This window comes from Papilio machaon, chromosome 3, assembly GCF_912999745.1.
Source record: "Papilio machaon chromosome 3, ilPapMach1.1, whole genome shotgun sequence".
NCBI classification, from domain to species: domain Eukaryota; kingdom Metazoa; phylum Arthropoda; class Insecta; order Lepidoptera; family Papilionidae; genus Papilio; species Papilio machaon.
Window position 1 is genome coordinate 4,405,036 of NC_059988.1, and position 18,905 is coordinate 4,423,940.

The 18,905-nt window shown below is 33.9% G+C and overlaps 1 protein-coding gene across 1 annotated transcript in view; it reads left to right on the forward strand.

Moving 5' to 3' along the window:
* The first annotated feature begins 3,321 nt into the window (after positions 1 to 3,321).
* LOC106712396 (filamin-C) overlaps positions 3,322 to 18,905 on the forward strand; it is a 54,636-nt gene continuing 39,052 nt past the window's right edge. Inside the window, exons 1-11 of the mRNA XM_014504945.2 lie at positions 3,322 to 3,491; positions 10,667 to 10,962; positions 11,071 to 11,251; positions 12,137 to 12,236; positions 14,284 to 14,426; positions 15,115 to 15,338; positions 15,936 to 16,077; positions 16,358 to 16,521; positions 16,647 to 16,822; positions 18,175 to 18,287; positions 18,553 to 18,734. Of these exons, the coding sequence (XP_014360431.2) occupies positions 10,747 to 10,962; positions 11,071 to 11,251; positions 12,137 to 12,236; positions 14,284 to 14,426; positions 15,115 to 15,338; positions 15,936 to 16,077; positions 16,358 to 16,521; positions 16,647 to 16,822; positions 18,175 to 18,287; positions 18,553 to 18,734 (1,641 nt within the window). The 5' untranslated portion in view covers positions 3,322 to 3,491; positions 10,667 to 10,746. The remainder of the gene's footprint in view (positions 3,492 to 10,666; positions 10,963 to 11,070; positions 11,252 to 12,136; positions 12,237 to 14,283; positions 14,427 to 15,114; positions 15,339 to 15,935; positions 16,078 to 16,357; positions 16,522 to 16,646; positions 16,823 to 18,174; positions 18,288 to 18,552; positions 18,735 to 18,905) is intronic.

Below are 18,905 nucleotides of genomic sequence, written 5' to 3' on the forward strand. Positions count from 1 at the left end.
TAAATCAAAATTAAGTATTGTTTGATGATTTGATTATGCGTCGATTGGAAAAAAGTAATTTGCGAAACTTCATTATTGCTAGGTTCATAAATTCTTACAAATTATAAAAAGCAATAAATTTTAATAAATATGTTCCGACTGGTTGATAGAGAGTGTCTTCTTTTTATTCAAACCATGCCATAGCTAAAGCCATATTTCAAATCAATTTATAGTCGTAAATTATAAGAACAATATTGCTTTATTTGATTTGTGATTGCAAAATAAGAGCGTACAAACGAAATATTAATTTATGAAAAATTAGCTTTTTTGAGATACCTTGCATAATACATATGGACAGAGCTGGGCATTAACTCGTTAATCCGTTAATCGTTAATTAACGAAGTTAACATTTTGCTTAACGGATTAACTTTTAAGTTAACTTCAAAAAGTGTTAACGCTTTTGTTAACTTCCGTTAAACTCAACTTCCGTTAATAAAAGTCCGCTAATCGTTAAATTAGAAACTTGGAGACTAGCTGTCATTTTGTTTAAATTACGCGCCACGCCACGCTCGTAAGTTCAGCTATGTTGGGCGACTGTCGGCGACTCGAATGGTGAACGAACGAGTTGATAATTGATATAATATGTGAAGTTCGCGTGCAAGTGTATGCATCAGAGCATCCGGGAAAGACGTGACCAATGGGACAAAATCAAAAGAAGGTTCGAAGTAGTATATTTCATTACGAGTATATAAAAGCATGAGTATGTCATAGCCTACATACCGAACGCTCTTCGCCCCTGCAATACGCCACTTTTTGAGCTGTACTGTATTAAAACACTTTTTTACTCGTGCTTTTTCTTTAGCTTTTCTAAACTTGTCTTTTCCAACTGTCAAAATAATGTCTGTTAAAAAGATAACCAACCACGAAGGTTTTACAAAAAAAAATCATTGAAGTTTTTATGATTCATGCAAATATTTCTAAAAAGAAGCTTCTTATCTGTTACAATGTCAGATTTAATGATTTGATTCAATGGATTAGGTTAGTTTTCATTTTATTTCATCTCATTAAATTTCATTTTCATTTCATATCAATAAAAATAATCTACTGAAGACTTGGTTGTTTGGGCATAGTTCCCTTTGCCTATCCAGAATGGGTGAAGAAAACAAAAAAAATCTCTGTTTGTATTCTTTTACGGTTGGCGCCATTTTCCAAACATTTTAGTTAGTTGAGTTTATTGTGTTTTTATTATTCTATTAAATTGCTTCATTTTTTCGCAACTGTATCAAAAATAGTTGTTTAGTACACGTGCGAAACTGTCATTACAACTTGTTCCAACTGTCAACCCTCACCTTCGGCTGCGCCTCGGCTCGGGTAGAGATTTGTTGGAACTCTTTGCAATGTCAGGCTTTTCGCACTCGTAATGAAATATGCTATAATGCATTCATATCTGTCTCTAATACTAATGTGAACATTCTATAAATGTATAGTCAAATTACTATTTTAAACAAGTGTCGCCACATAAGTGTGAAATTAGTATATATAATTTTGGTATGGTTAACTGTTAACGATTAACTTTAACTTGCGTTAAATTTTCGAGAATTTAACGCTTTAACGATTAACGAAGTTAATTTTTTAATTAACGAATTAACGATTAACGAAGTTAACTTTCCGATTAACTGTGCCCACCTGTGCATATGGACATTTTCACATAATATAAATATCGGAGAATAGGTCTTGTAACCATCACCAAATCTTGATATGAGTAAGTAGGAACACTTCAAGATAAATAAAAAGAAATTATGTTACATTGTATAAGATTTTATGGAAAGTAACAGTTGAAGGCACCTGCGACCTGCGACCTACAGGCCAAATGTCGTCATGGTCTCTGCTCAAGCATTCAAATTTATTCACGAGTTAGAACCGCCCGGCCAACCCTTTGCTCAAAATCATCCGCTGCCCGCGTACACATACTGTCCGCTTCCGGTCTCTACAGGGACACAAAAAGGTTACCTACAAATACATTCCAATATAAACCGTAAGTAATGTAATATATTCTTTTGTTTTCATTATTAATAAATAGTTCTTACTTTTTACTATTATTATAAATGCGGTTTTTAATGGATGGATAAATGAATGCTTGATACTAGGTTTCTCCAGAACGGATTAAGAGGATCATGATAAAATTTGGCATAAATTGAGATATAGATAGTCCGGAAGAATACATATGCTACTTATTAATTTTTTTTAATTTTTAATTCCTTTGTCAAATATTAAAATTTCTAGGCTTCAAGATTTTTTTTATCTTCAACATTATTTTTTATAAAATAGTACTAAACGGATTGTTTCAGGATTGTATTTTTTCCGTTTCTCACACGTTGGAGCTTTATTTTTAATTGTAATTAAGTATTAAAAATAAAAATTTCGCTATAAGAATTTACATGTGGTCACCTAACTATTCCATACTATTCCGAAAGATAGTGTTCTAACACGTGTTTGGAAAGAATTAAAGTCGACCGACATTTCAACAGAGATCCTCGCTCGACCTGACCCATACTCCTGTTAACCGCAACCCTTGAATCCAATTAAACTCTTCCGTACATAGCACGCACTCGCAATGGCGTCGCGGAGGTCTCGCATTCATAATTTATTCCCACATAAATTACCTAAACATTTTCACTCCCTAAGGCACACAACGAGTACCCGTTGTGTTCATAATAAATTAAAAATAATACGTACACTACAGAATTGCTAGTTGTTACAAATACTTAAAACATTCGTAAATTTAGTATTAAAATGTAGGTCAAAATAGCAAAAATTGTCTCAAGATCCTTGTAGTAAATATTGACTAACTATATTTTTTTTGCTTGTTGAATGTGAAATCAAGCGACAATCGTACAATTTCGCGGTTAGAGACACGATTATGAGTTGCTAAGATTTTTGATAGTAGTTAAGATGTGGTAAAATGGTCGGCTAGAGTCGAATACAAAATGTTATGTTTCAGCTGCGTTGATATCGCCTATTTATATATGTACATATACTAAGTGTAGAAGATTACTTCATACAATTTGTTGTGCAGCTAAGAACCATAAACCATTAAGCGAATAACCCATGCGTTCCTTAGGATAAGTGTAATTTAACAACTATTATATTTTGTTCCACTGAAAAACCGTAATGACACCGCGTCTGACACCATATGGTCGGTACTCGGCATGGTCGGCAACCATGTCCAAAGACATAAATGGGCACATTGTCGTCACAGATGGAATGCTATTGCGACGGCGGGGCAGCCTTGCCGCGGGAGAGCGCGACGCGGGGGGGAGAGGGACACTCCCGCGCAACCTGCCTCCATCGTGCCTCACGTTAGTGCCTCGACCGCGCACGCAAGCGACAATACGCCTGCGATCAACACGATCGCGGAATAAATACAAAAAACATCGTGCAGTATTAGTGACAAAGTAACAAAGTGACTAAACAAACATTGGTGATCGTTGAATTAACATATGTGAATAAAGGTAACCAGTGAAAATTAAAGACCGATTTTAGTATGAGCGCAATGCAAGGGCATTTGCAAGTCGGTGCGGCTAAGTCATAACGCTTATCGATGTAATGACCATTTCTTAACAGACGGCCTAATACGGATTATAGGTTGAGTTGATAACACCGTGAGAAACAGGTGTATTGTAAAACTTATGTATGACGCTACCGCTACTATGATAGAGTGCGGCCGGTGATGTTGCGTAATTAAACTTTTGTAGATCGACATGTTATTGCAGTTTATAAAACATAACAACTTCGAGATGTAGTGATGGGATGACAAAGATTAAGGTGTTTCGTTAATGACATCATCGTGTGTTACGATCGAGCACCGCCTACGGAACACGTGTCGTAAGGTTGCACTAACAATGAGGAAACATGAAGGTTTTCCCATTAAATAAATCATCAATGACAATGAAGCAAGCATTAGTTACCTATATATCAAGATGTGTGTATATACAGGCTGATTTAAAAAAAAAACACTTTTTAAACTGGTCAAATGTTTACCAACTTACGTCATTTATATATTTTATTTTTGCTACGTATAATTTGTTGGCCAACAAATGCGTTTTAATATAATTTTACTTATGCGTGTTACTTTGTGGCCGAAAAACATGCAAGCGAATGTGGAAAACCGGTTCCCCGCTGTGTGTAGAAAAGAAAAAAATATGTCAAGTGGAATGTAAATAGCTTCTCATTGCTTTTGTTTACGCTAAAAGGGATCAAGGGCTTGAACTTTCTACCTTCTGCGAAAAGGGGTTGAGCGCTTATTATGAAGAAAAATCAAATCCGGAAAGAAACGTCTTATTTCGTAATGTGTATTGATAAATTTGTCGTAATAACCAAACAAGGCTTTTGTAATAGTAATAACTTAGTTGGAAATAATTGTGATCTTGTAACTTTTTTGATACCTTTTCCAACTGATGTTGGAACAAGACTTGTCTGATGACAAGACAATGTTAAAAATCATGCCATCGACAGAAATAAGGTTTACTTTAGCTTAATTATGAACTTACTTTTAGCAACGGCATAAAAACAAAAACTTTTTTAAAAAGCCAGAGGTTTGTACTTAACTTTTAAACAGGGTTCAACTATTCTATAATATAAACTTTCGTGACAAGGTATGGCCGTTTAAAAAAATGTGAGCGATACAAACGTGTACTCGTACGTACAGAACAGATCTTTCTACGTCGATGGTTTCACACATTATTGGAGGCAGCGAAGCACGAAGCACATCGTTAGGCAGTCGCTCGTTAAAAATAATATTATACAATAAATTGTGCATCAATTCAACTTTATTTTCACGTATTAGTTTGTACAAAATAGTATTAATATTTTGTTCAATAAAAAAATCGTAAACTAAGTTAATATTAAGCGAACATGCTCGTTTGTTATGATAAAAATAAGGAAGTCGACTATACCTTTAGGTATATATGTGTACAAATAACGTTAAATCATTAGAACTTGAGTGGTCGACTTCTAAATTTCTAAACTTTAACTAAGCTTTTATCATACAAAACTCACGTGATAATGATATACAAACATCTTTACATTTATTAGGCAAAGTTGTGAAGGCAAATGAAGGGAGGGAAAAAATTGCAAATATGAAAAACATTTTTCTCACACGCCTTGCTTGCATTCGAGAGGGAGTATAAAAATTCAACCCTTATATTTAAAGAGGGATTATCAAATGGGAACAAGATTTCAATGTCAAATATCAATGTAAACGAAAATTTAATGTAGTGGTTGTTTGAAGAGAGAAATCTTGAAATTAGTCGACTATGAATTAGAATTCAAACATCTTTGTTTTAAATAAACAAAGATGTCGAGGAATCACCACTAATGCTGCAGTCGTGCTTCAACCGCAAAATAACGTTACCTCTTCTAAGTCCATGTTCCGCATCTTTAGCAATAGCAAATATTATTTAACACAAACACAACTCACGCCCATAAACCAGAGTGGTAGACAGAGAAATTGGATTTCCTTTGAACTTTATTTAACCTAATTTAATTTCTAACATAATAATTTCGTTATTGTTAAGGACACAAGTTAAATGACTGAAAAAACCTGCAGCAACAGCGTTTCTCTAATGAGTAAACTTTAACTTAACTAACGCCTCCCAAGTCGGTGGAGTTCGAACGAAGCAGTTTTTATAGCTAGTAAATTTTCCGTAAGTTTTTATACACACTGGCCACTCTATATGAGTTAGATACAAATGAGATTTTTTTTATTGTTGAACATTTTTTTTATTTTATTAATACTTTTAAATAACCATGAGTTTTTAACGAAAGAATATTAACGTTCATTATATGAAATTGACGTGCAATTGTTTGTTTCTCTATACCATCTTTAGTATATCAAAATGTACACAAAGTATTTAATTCACAGTCGCACAACTATTGTTAGTAAGCGTTTAATGTCCAATGCACTAGTGCAGTACTTCCTTCCTTTTACCTTTGAAGCGCAGCGTATTAGCTGCGGCCTTGTAATGTCCCCTCCGACTTAAATATTATCATTAAACCGACAACATTAAGACGTAGGCATCATAATTAACACCGCCAACACACAAGTCTGTACTTAGCTGACATGTCATTATGTCGATGTGTTTGCAATACGTACCGTGTAATCGACACTGTCCTCGCATAAATTACGTATTTTTTTTTGTTTAGTTATAATAATCTAATGTTAAACATATTGTGATAATGATTAACTTTAAACAATTTGCAATAGTTTAAAAGAGCTGGATTACGGAGGAGTTGCTAGAGTAAATCCTTTTTAGCCGTAATACAGCCAACGAGTTTTCACTGCAACGTAAAATAACTAAATAACATTAGTAACACATATTCAGTGTTAACACTTCTTCTGGTATGTGCGCTGAAGTAGTTACGGATTTCACTCAAGAGCAAGAAATCTAATCGCCTCACTGCACAAAAGATTGCATGTCGATTGAAAAAAAAAAAATTCTACATTTAAAAATGCAACTCCTAATGAGATTAATTAACACACAATAATTGCTTGATTTATAATTATGAACCGCGCCTTCTTTACGTCACCCACAAAATTTGTATTGAAATTTGTGCAGCGCCCCTACCGGGCGAAGGTACACCAACAAATCTCATACAAATTATATATTTTGTCCATATGATTAGTATGGCGCGCAACGCAAAAATTCGTGTTAGGCCCTCTGTATATAAAAGATTTCGAATATCCTTGCCATTTTTAATTAAAGATAACCTTTAATTCTGATAACAACTTCGTACCTAGAAATTGGTTAAACGATTAATTTTATTTTTAAACTAACTACGATATTATTACGAATGTCTAGTATGAAAAAGAAATCCTTTAAACTTCAGAACTTCAATTCAGTAGATGTCTTTCTTTCAGTTTTTATAATAACATATAGTATTCGTATTTGGCGGTATAAGGATTAGGTGGTAAATTTATAGAGCATAAAATGGATTTATTATCTAAGTATTCGGTTGAATTGACAAACCAACTGTACAAAAAAATATATGAGAACATTATCTTAGGAGTCATCTTTTTTCGTTAGAAAAACTAAAATATGCTTATGACTCAACACAACAAGCAGTCACACTTAAGTAAATTACATGTTTTCAAATATGCTTTATAATTTAATATCTTATATATAAAATTCTCGTGTCGCGGTGTTTGTGGTTAAACTCCTCCGAAACGGCTTGACCGATTCGCATGAAATTTTGTGAGCATATTTTTCATACCTCTTTTGAAAGTTTTTTAATTGCGCGCGGACGGAGTCGTGGGCGACAGCTAGTAATTTATATAAGTCTAATAACTAAAGTATGAGAATTCATTTACAGTTAAACAGAATCAGATTATGTTATGCAATGATTCTGGTTGAAGCTGTGAGTTGAATTAGTCAAGAAAACGAGTGTTTTTCTTTAAGTTTAAAATAATTTGGTTACCAAACCTTTACGAGAACATTTTTACAAAAAAATTATTAGAACTAATTTTTGTAGGGCAATTATTTCATCTATTATTTTATATTTTTTCATTAGTAATCATTGTTAATACAAAATTGTCTTAAAATTGCATGAATCATTTTGTACAAGTTTCTCTCATAGTTAGTTATAAGAATTATAACGATTTGCATATTATCACTTATTCGATCTTGTGTGAAATTTTTGAACAATGATTTTGCTATTCATTTTAAAGAATACTGAAAAGAAATTTGGATTAATGGCGCGTCTTCGTCAATACAAATTATAATGTCTAATAAATAATTTAAAACTCAAAAACATTTCATTAAAAAAAATCAAAAACATAAAATTGGGTTACGTTAAATCGTTGCGATTTTTTAAAGTAAGAGATAAATAAGAACATTACATAATAATTTTGTAACCGATTACATTTGCGCCAGAAAAAGATCCGGATTTATTTTGTTTTTATCACAAGTCTGGTTTTAAATTAAAAATTTCATTAAAAAAAAATTAATAATGATAGAAGTAAGAACATAAATTTTCACATTTCAATCTGCTTTTAAGTCCAATATTAATCTTAATATCCCTAAATTCTTAGCAAATAATTTAAACTAATTATAACCAGTGGTAGACGCCAGCAACAACAACACCGGTTGCACGAATGCCTCGGCTCGCTCGGTGTAATACTATGGCCACACAAAAGACAGACGTGAAGTGGAAGCAATTCCGCGTTTTGGTCAGATGAGTATGCGAGTTCGAGGTCTAATTTTAGTCCTTTTTTCCTTCCTGCTCTTTTGACACAAGGAAAGGATGGGAAGGGGAAGTAGATTTGACGGAGGAGAGGACGCATGGGAAGGAGAAATATCAGCGGATGTCTATGGGCAGCGGCCGCTTCGCTATTCCGACGAACTCAGGTGGCCGCTTGCTCATTTGTCACCTTTATAATATAAAATAAAAAAATATACCTGTAATGAAAATATATATAAGGGAACGTGTGTGCTACTAATTGTAATAATACTTATGCATAACAAAACAAGCCTATCATAACAGTCATTTGCATACGCACATTAAAACAGTTTCCGTATGTAGATTGAGATGAAACGCAGCGCACGATGTGCAAATATGGTAAAACACAGGGACACCGTAACACACTAAGTACAAGCACAACAGATTCCAAAGAAATGAATCATTCCGTTTCTAAGATGACAGCGGATCTTTAGTACCACTATTCTCGCATACTTATGCAAAATGTGGTAAAGACAAACGCTAAATCATTACTGGAGGTACTACAGTGACATAAGTCTTGATCATGACTGACTAAAATAGAAGTGACGGTTTATCGCTTCAGCGGCGCGGTAGTGATCGATCTGCCCACAGGCACTTCTCTATAATTCTATATTAAATTATTAATGTTTATTGTCGTTCTAATTCGAATATACGACCCACACGGATATTCTGATAAATATCATTCCGATTGTTATGTTACATGTTGACTAGTCAATGATATGAATATCGTATTTTATGTTACTAATATTCTAAATGCGAAAGTTTACATGAATAGATGGATTAAGATGAAATTTGGCATAGATGTAGGACATAGTCTAGAAGAACACATCACAGACTACTTAGTAAGTTTTTTTAAAATTCCGCGCGGACAGAGGTTTAAGGCCAAAACAGTTTATTTACTTTAATATTTATTTATCAGTTCCTGAACAGTCTATATTAATGTGCAATGCGGTAATAAAATTTACTTAATATCAAAATTTTAGTTTTGTTTTGTGGTATCAAAATAATATTAAGTACGAATAACATATTCTTATGAAAACTATGCTCACTGAGGTTATTCAATCAATTTCAAAATTCATTAGACAGATCAGCGGTATTGGACACCATCATACCCACATTGATTTTTATTAAGATTTTTTACAAGTTAAAATTCTAATACGAATTGTTAAAGACATTCTGAATTAATAATACAAATGCCTTTGAGATTTACATAAATTATCACAATATTACAATATGTGGTTGAGGAAAGACAAAAAATCTAGCATTTTAAGGTTGAAGCAATAAGTGTGAAATATTTTATCACGATCTAGTGTATTACCGACATACCAAAGCATGACATAAAAAAATAACAGTTACCAACGAGTATTACATATGTATTATATTTTATACATCATGTATAAAGTGGAGGTGAGAATTGTGCAAAATAAAATTCTGCTCTCTAACATAGTAACAATTGGTTACCATGTAACAAACATATGAAACTTATCAGGAAGATGACAGCTCGTTGATATCTTTATAACGTAGTAAATTATAGACGTACTTTTACTTAATGAGAAAACGTTTGTTTACTTTTGTTTACAAATTTTTGAATTACATTATTTTTAAAATTAGAAATTTTAAATAAGAAAAAGAATGCATAACTTAATTATATTCTGCTGAGCAATGTATTCGACAGTACCTAAGTAGCATGTTAGTTACTCCGTTATATGGAAGATATTGTATGTAATTAATGAAAGTATAACCTAATACATAAGTGTTTTTGCACAAAGATTTAAATATGTAATAATTGCAGTAGTTACAAGTGTTTTTTATCTGCTCTAGTTTATAAATATTAACATTATTTATTGTCAATGATTGATTTCTCGTTTGCCCTAATGAGTTTTTAATAATTTTTTAACGAGTCACCATATTTCAATCATGCCAGTGTAATTTTCTCGCATCGAGCGAGAGGTTTATACATTTTAAAACGTTCGCGAAGTGCTCTAAAAAAAGGTTTCGTAAAGTATATCATAAATCACGAGTTAAGTGACAATACGTCATCAATCTGTTTAATACACTAAGAGCTAAGATCCTTCGATACTTAAGTGTATCCCAGTTTCGAATTACTAACGCTTCGGATGGCTCAAAAGAACAACTGTTATAAATATTTCTGGAATATTTTATGTTATCTGTACATTTTTTTTCTTTAATTTGTGAGTATAACTTACAGAACTTTTAACTACATTTAACACGTACGAAACAAACATTGGCTTGACTGGTCACCTGTATTACAGTATATAACTTGGTGTAGAATTCATTAGAAACATTGAACCCAGAATTCACGTTTAAAAGTTGTTATAACGAAAGATATAATTTAAATAGTAAACATTTGATAAAAATTAAAGGAATAAAAATAAAAACTTGTTTACAGATGACGTTGAAACTTGACGTACGAGAAATAGAAGGAAAAACTAACTTATTAAATTGTGCGTTTTGCTAACGATACACAAGATGGAAGGACTGCGTGTGACGCACCAGGGTGTGCGGGCGCATTCGGCTGAAGGTTCCGCGGGTCGCATCACCCAAGCGGGCCTAGCCGCGCGCAGTCCTGAAGGCACCGCCGCTAAAGGGATGGCCATCAAGGGCCATGAAGACCTTTGGGTGGAAATACAAGCTAATACGTTTAGAAATTGGGTAAACGAAACATTGAAACCGGTGAATATAAAGGTAAACAAAATTAAAATAAATTAAGTCATGGAAACTCGAAAAATGTAAATCCAAACGTGTGCAAAAATTCTCTTATGTAAAGAAACCGTCATAATTCTATGATCGCAGGTAGTGGATTTAGTAGAAGACCTTCGAGATGGCACTATTCTATGTGCACTTGTGGAAGCACTACAAGGCAGGCGACTGAAAGGGTGGAGCAAGAATCCCAACAACCAACACCACCGGTTGGAGAACGTCACAACTGCTTTGCAAGCAATTGAAGACGACGGCGTCAAGCTAGTCAATATTGGTGAGATTACTAATACTAAAGATTACTAACATACGTGGCAATTGGTCATGGGAATATGTTAACAAAGGCGCATACAAACGCGCCGGCTAAATTACTCATACAGGTTATTAAGAACAGTTACACACATTTGTTGCTAAAGACATTGTTCATGATTTTATTAAGATTTTTATTTCAACTGCTCCATGCATAGTAATGTGTTACAATTTTTTTTTCTCAAAAAAATTATCCCGCAACCTATTTTTTCAAGACTTAAAATAAAAAAAAAATGATTTAAAAGTTGAAATCTTCATTAACAAAGAAGTCTTAATGTAAGTCATTAACTTGTATACTAAAAATAGTACTTGCTTTAAAGATTTACTCTACGTTGTTATTTATTATGTGTGTTCCAAGCTTGCAGTTTTACACGTTTAATTCATTTTGTCGGTCACACGCGCCGCGGGCTGCGCACTGCTCACGTCATACTTGTTTAAAAAGATCCATTGCAGCTTTTCTTGCTAAAAGATAAACTTTTAACATGTTTTTTTAACTCATATTTTAACTCTATTGGATTACCTTGCGTATTTCTACAAACTTTTGCACTATTTACCCCCGGGACATCATTATAAAGAAGAACTTTTAAGAAACGTTTTTGCTTACATTTTATTAATTATTTTTGCTATTAGTTATTTATAAATCCATCAGATTATTTAATTAATGTTGTGTATTTCCTTATGCTTTGAGTAACCAAATAACCAGTATAGTTAATCAATCCATTAGATTTATTACGAGAAGTAGAACATTAAAGAAACGTGTACAAAGATAATTTAATTAGTTTCTTTTAATCCAACAATGTCCGGAATATACCAATTTTATACTTTATTGTTTTATGTGTGTGTTATTTTCCAGGTAATGTCGACATCGTCAATGGAAATCTGAAGTTAATATTAGGATTAATATGGTCTCTTATAGTACGCTATCAAATTGGTAGAAGCAAATTCCCACCGAGGTAAGATACACTTTTATATTTAACTAGCTTTCATCCGCGCGGAAACAAAAAAAAAACGTAATAAGTAGCCTATATGTTGTTCGAGACATCTGTGCTAAATTTCATCAAGATCTGTTCAGCTGTTCCGGAGATACCTTCAAACAAATATCCATGCATCTAAATATTCGCATTTATAATATTAGTAAGATTGTTAACGATGATAGGGGTTTAACAAATAACCGGTCCGCATATACTTCTCAATGGTCTTATTATAGCAATGTATCCTTACAAACTATATTCGTAGTTATCCTCTGTATGGATATAATGAAATATCTCATAATAAGACCTTTTATTTAGTTGATAAAAATGTAGTGATGTTGTTATATAAAACAAACACGGTGAATAATAATTAAATCAAATTTAGATAAAACGAAAGTTCATCCAAATTTATCAATCACATTAGTACAGTCATAATTAGGTCAGATATCCTATGAATGTCTCGTATACCTTTTAAAGGCAGGCGTGTTGTAACACCAGTTTTATTTGTAAACATCGCCATTTAGGTCTACGTCTCGGACGGTATTTGAGCAATTAGCGCGACGGCGTGAGCGTACCTACCGTGTCTGATGCGATGTCGCGACGGACCATTGCGATACATCTCCCTATAACACACTAGCGATTTTACTTTCACAGTCATATTTGGCCGGTTTTTTTACGTAGGTTTAGTAGAGAGACAGTGCAGTACACTTACTGTTTCAACGCACACTTACTAGCAAAACAAAACTGTTTTATCTCCACGTGTGCGTACAAATAATAGTAGTACTGCGCTGTTTTTCTGCTCTGCCCCACTGTTCTGCCCTCATGGGAATTAATATTATGTACGTATTCGTAGCTATAAATCCCTTAATCCTAGATGAAAATATAAAATTGTTTTCGGCGATTACATCGGAGTAATAAAAATGATTTACTTCAGTTTTACTTAAATATCTAAGTAATTATATCTAATTTTCAGAGCTTTCATACTAATGTATCGGAAATTAGAAAAAAACAACGCGTTTCAGCGAGCACTGGAGGCATACATTATAAGAGCCATGCGTAAATTTAAAAAGAATATTGGCAAATAATTATTGTAATTAAGCTCATTAAATTAAACATAAAAATATAAACAAAAACGCGGCTTTTTATTTTAAAAGTAATCGTCTAACAAAATTATATAAATTCCATAATATAAACCCTACAAAGCTACACAACAATCAACAAAATTAATGTTAATCCTTACATAAACAAACAAAAAATATTTTATGAAAATATGACCTATTTAAAGTTTTTTTTACAACTATCAATCAAGTTTTATCCAACTAACTATGTCAATAAAAGTTAAACATAGAGACCTATTACAATATTGATTGATATAACAAGGGTTCGCAATGACCGCAACCCTCGTATGGGTTTCTCGTATCATTTGTTGTACTGATAAATTTATGTATCGTATTTTCCTGCCATAAAATTTTTACGCGTTCGATTTTTAAAGCCTGTCCTCATAAATCTAAATTATCTACTGGCTGTGCACGAATATATCATAAATTACTTCAACATAAAAAGTAAATTTTTAAAATCGACGTTTGTATCAAATCGACTTAAACCATCTAACTTAAACAATAATGCTTTATTGTAAATAAGAGCGAAATTAAAAAAAATAACAAAAGAATAGAAAAAAACATTACAAAAAAGAAGGAAAGAAATCTTTTGAATCTCTTCTATAGTTAACGTTTAGAGATTTCACATTCACAGCTAAATATTTGTACTAACATGTGCTATATCGCGTTGCGAAATCTTCAAATTTACATAGTCATATTACAAATTTTGTAGACGCTAAACAAACATCTCTTCGATTTCGTTTAAATCGCTAGTGACGTATCTCTCGAGGAACTATTTCGTAACTTAACCCACGAATATGGTGCAATTGATACGAGTGAAATTACACTCTACGCCATTGATATACGGTGTACAGTTGTTGAAAACTTGTGATCAGTCATGTTTCGGTTGTGCTCACGATGTTTGTTTACAGGAAACTGATGTTATCGTGGCTGCAAGCAGCTTTGCCCGAGTGTCGAGTCAGCAATTTGACGACGGATTGGAATAGCGGGGTTCTGCTATCGGCTCTTCTTGACTATTGCAAGCCGGGCGTATTCCCACATTGGCGAGAACTGAGTTAGTATAAGCTTTAAACAAACTAACTACCTAATTTATATGTTTGCAACGCTCCACAAATATTTGACAAGTTGGTGATCGGGAACATTGATTGAAATATTAATGAAATTGAATTAATCAACTTAATTAAATACCGGTCGTAGTACGTAATTGTTTTTGCTGTCAATTTTAGAGCAGATTACACTTTCAGTATCGATGTATACGAATTTACATGTTATTTGGATGATATGAATTATTTATTAAGGTTAGGGTGTATTTTAAATTAATCTTTGAATACTCTAATTTTATTTATTAAACGACTTTTTTTTATATTTTACAGTAAGGAAATCAAGTGTAATACGATGGTTACTAATCGGCTTAGTAGAATATGTTATTTGATTGCATATGTAATTTAAAAGTGACTTCTAATGGCAATAAAATGTCTTTACAATTAAATTGATAATGTAACATATATTAGGGAGCTAAAACAGTAATGTAGTAAATTCAATTAAAAACCAAAACCCAGCTAAAGATTTGATTGAGGCAGAAAAAGTAAAAACAGGTTTGGTTTATAAAATAAAAAAACAGTTTAAAATCATCATAGAGGCCGATTCCAGAACCTTAAATATAAACACGGGATAAAATAGAATCAAATCTCATAGAAAAAGATAATCTCATCAAATAACTTTGTCTTCTTTAATATCCACAGACCGTCATGAAGCGATAGAGAATTGTCGTCGGGCCATGAAGTTAGCGTATCGCGAGTTCGAAGTACCAATGGTGTTAGAGCCTGAGTATCTAGCATCGCCGTGGCTAGACGAACTGTCAGGCATGACATATCTATCTTACTTCATGAAGCCCGACTCCCCTGGCTTTCGAGCTACGCTGGATTGGGTCAATTCTAAACTGGAGAGAGGAGTTACTAATTTCACGGTAAGATGTTTGAATGTTTTTAGAACCTTATCTAATAAATTATTGAACTTTAGACTACAAATGTAGTTGGTGGGAATCGGTAAGTTATTGATAAAAACGTGCAACATTATCTGTATATTGTAGTCACTAGCTGCTTACTGTGGAATTTACCATAATTTTGAATAAGTTGTAAATCATCTCTACCGTGAAGTTTCTCATTTACATCTCCTATTATAAAATAATTGTTTATTTTAAATTTAGGTTACGAGTTGCGAGAGTACATTTAATAAATAAATGAAAGTAAAGATTATCGTTGAGGCATATTTTTTTCACTAGTAAGTAGGAGAAGTCACTGAACAAGTTTTGCGCAAGCCATTAGAAGATTAAGTGTTGCTGCAGAGACCACTCAAACACTTCTCATTCTTTATAAATCTCAAGTACAAACAAAGAACGCACAAGTTCACAAATAACCATAATTCATAGGCGTATTAACAAAGAGGAAAATATTTTTCCGTTAACAAATTAAATCTGAAAAAAAAAATACTCTAACATTTTACATATAATTTTTCACAGTAACACGCATGCCTTATAATAATTCTAAGTGTATTATGTGGACAGACTGACTGGAACGACGGGCGGGTGGCTAACGAGCTGGTGCGCACCATGGGAGGCCCGGCACCGCCGCCTAGTAGACTGCGTCGAGATCCCGCCAAGTGGGAGGAGAACAATCAACAAGCTATAGATGCAGCTAAGAAAATTGGTTAGTATTATGCCGACGATAACATTTTCTTTATAACAAATCTTATATCCTTCAGGTGTTCTAGCTATTATTTGTTTAAAATGTTTTCTACCATAAGTACTAGACTTGATTCAAAAAATTCTAAGCATAGTTAAGAATATGTTTTAGAAGTTAGAGTAAAATAAGTAAAAAAGACGTGAAAATTTTTTAGAGACTAGAGCATATTAAAAGTATAAATAAGTAAAAAAGAGATAATACAGTCTTCAGTTCCACTACAATCCAGTTTTTGATCTTTATCCAGGAGTGCAACCGGTACTGTCCGCGCGGGACATGAGCCAGAACGATATGGAGCACCTGGGCGTAATGGCGTGGGTGTCTCAGTTCCGTAACGTGCCGCCGCGGCCACCGGTACACGACATGCTGCGCGTCGCACTTGACTCTACCTCTGGCAGAGTTGGAGAGCCGGTGAGAACAATTCGTCTATTTTCTTTTATGTCCCATGTCTTTACACTTGGTGTTCACTATTTTGGCAAAAATCAACTTGTATCATTTGCATTAAACAAAATTTAATCTGATATTTATATTTTCAGACATACATTAAAGTAGAGAGCATATCAAATGAACTGTCGATCTCCGATGTAAGAGTGTCGATTGTAAATCCATTGGAAAAAGAGTCAAGACTGAAGTTGGACTCGAGAGGGGCCGGCGAGTTCGTGCCCGAACACGCTGGCATGCATGAGATAGTTCTCACTGTTGACGATATCAGGTGGGAAAAGAATACAAACATAGTTTTAAATCCTAACAATTTTTTGGTACACTTTAGATACAGTCTAAGATATCTGAACTAGAAATAACCCTACGCAATATTATCGACATTAATTGTCTGATGGATCATAACGCATTTTCAAAAATGTAAGTGTTTGTGTGTGTGCATTTTGCGTGTTAAATTTTAAACAAACATGACCAAAACTAAAAACATGCTAGTGTTGATCTAGTATTGACTTCATTTAAAGTAAATATTATATTTAAATGCGATGTAGTTCTACGGTGCATTCATATTAAGGGGATACAAAAAAATTATATATCAGCTTCTCATCAAAAATATTAAAGTGCTCTTTACACAGTTGAGGGCTCGTAAAAAGTTACGAGGGCTACTAACTAGTGAAATAACGTTAATTGATTTTAGATCTATATTCCAGTTTATATTCGCTTTGATTTTTTCGGACTAATGATATGTTAATGTGTAACAAGTTAGGTACATGAAATTGTAAATTAATTCTACAAATACTACTAATAAAGTAATGTTACAATTCAATGTTCATGTAATACAAATAGTAATAAACTCAACTAATACGGTAGTTTGAACTCAAATTGGATAAATACTGTTAACGGGTTTGCTAGAACTATTAAATGCGTAAAAATAGTGCATCCAATTTTCATGTTGATAACATCCACTGCAATTAACATCGAAATAACGACTAATTCTACCATAGGATTTTAACAATCTGTTTTAAACTAAATAAATTATTTTGATTGTATTTACTAAATGAATAATAAAAATAAACTTAATGATTAAGGTCATTACGTATAGGTCTTTTATTAGGATGAAATGCCCTGCTACAGAGGTGAAGATAACAACGGTTAAAAATACCAAAAACATACTACTCGTATGTAACTGTGGCGTACACGACAGGTTCGTGTCCCGTGGCACAACCTGCCTTAGACTACGTGTTGCAGTGGATGTCGTAATATTGTACATAGATGAAGTGGCACTGACCACCTGTACGCTAGGAAACCAACACATCCGTTGTGTAACAATTTTCGTTCAACTTCTCTCGACCCCCGAAGCAGACTCTTCGAACTCTGCCGATTCACTGTTTTCCACGCACAAGCCCCCGCACGCCCCGCGCCCGACCGTAGCGGCGAGGGATTTCAATCTACCCACTTGTGCGGGGAGAACAAAAATGATTCGAGCTACCTACATTAAACCTGTATAGGCAAACCGCGAAATTCAAAAATGTAGTTCGTCATTGAAGATGACAAACCACGGTACCGAACAATAACTTTAAAATAAAAATAAACATGATTGAAGACATTAATATGTCTTAATATTTTCAGAGTGGACGGAAAATATTTCTTCCGAGTGCTACCAAGATTGGTAACAGTACCGCCGCCTGGCATGGCGCCTTGCGCCGCGGGCAGCATTGTCGAAGTGCTGGTCAGCGCTACAGGTGAGTGCCACGAAACCAACTCAAATTTAATTTTGTAAATTGCAGAATTCACAACATGTATATTATATACAACAATAAGTAGTAAAGTAGTGATAGTGATATAGTGATCATACTCGTCACTTTCACGCAGATCAAAATCTCTGCATAAAACATATCGTCCCTGTCATTATCTTTGACAAAACAGAGATAACAATATGTTTTAAACTGGGATTTTGGTCTCAGAAACCCACAGCTAGTCGTTTTACTATGATAATACAATATGCAGGTGCACCAAGAAGAGAAGACATCGACGTGACAGCACACTCACCGAGTGGGCGCGCGGTGCCCCTGCAGCCCCGCCACCCGCCGCCCTCCGCGCCCGGTACCACCGCTTCCAGTGCCACGTTCCAGCCAGACGAAGCTGGCACTTGGACTATAGCCATCACATACAAGGGCAAACATATTCAGGTAATAGCAATTATCCAATAATAATTACTTAAAGACACACATGCTGTTCAATTGTGATTCGCGTGTCAGAAGGTAGTTTAAGGCAAATAGCTAAGAATTGACACCGAAAAAGTTAGCTCAAAGTAGGAATTGGCGAGTGTCGTTTCGCGCCAGTGAATAACAAAATCAATC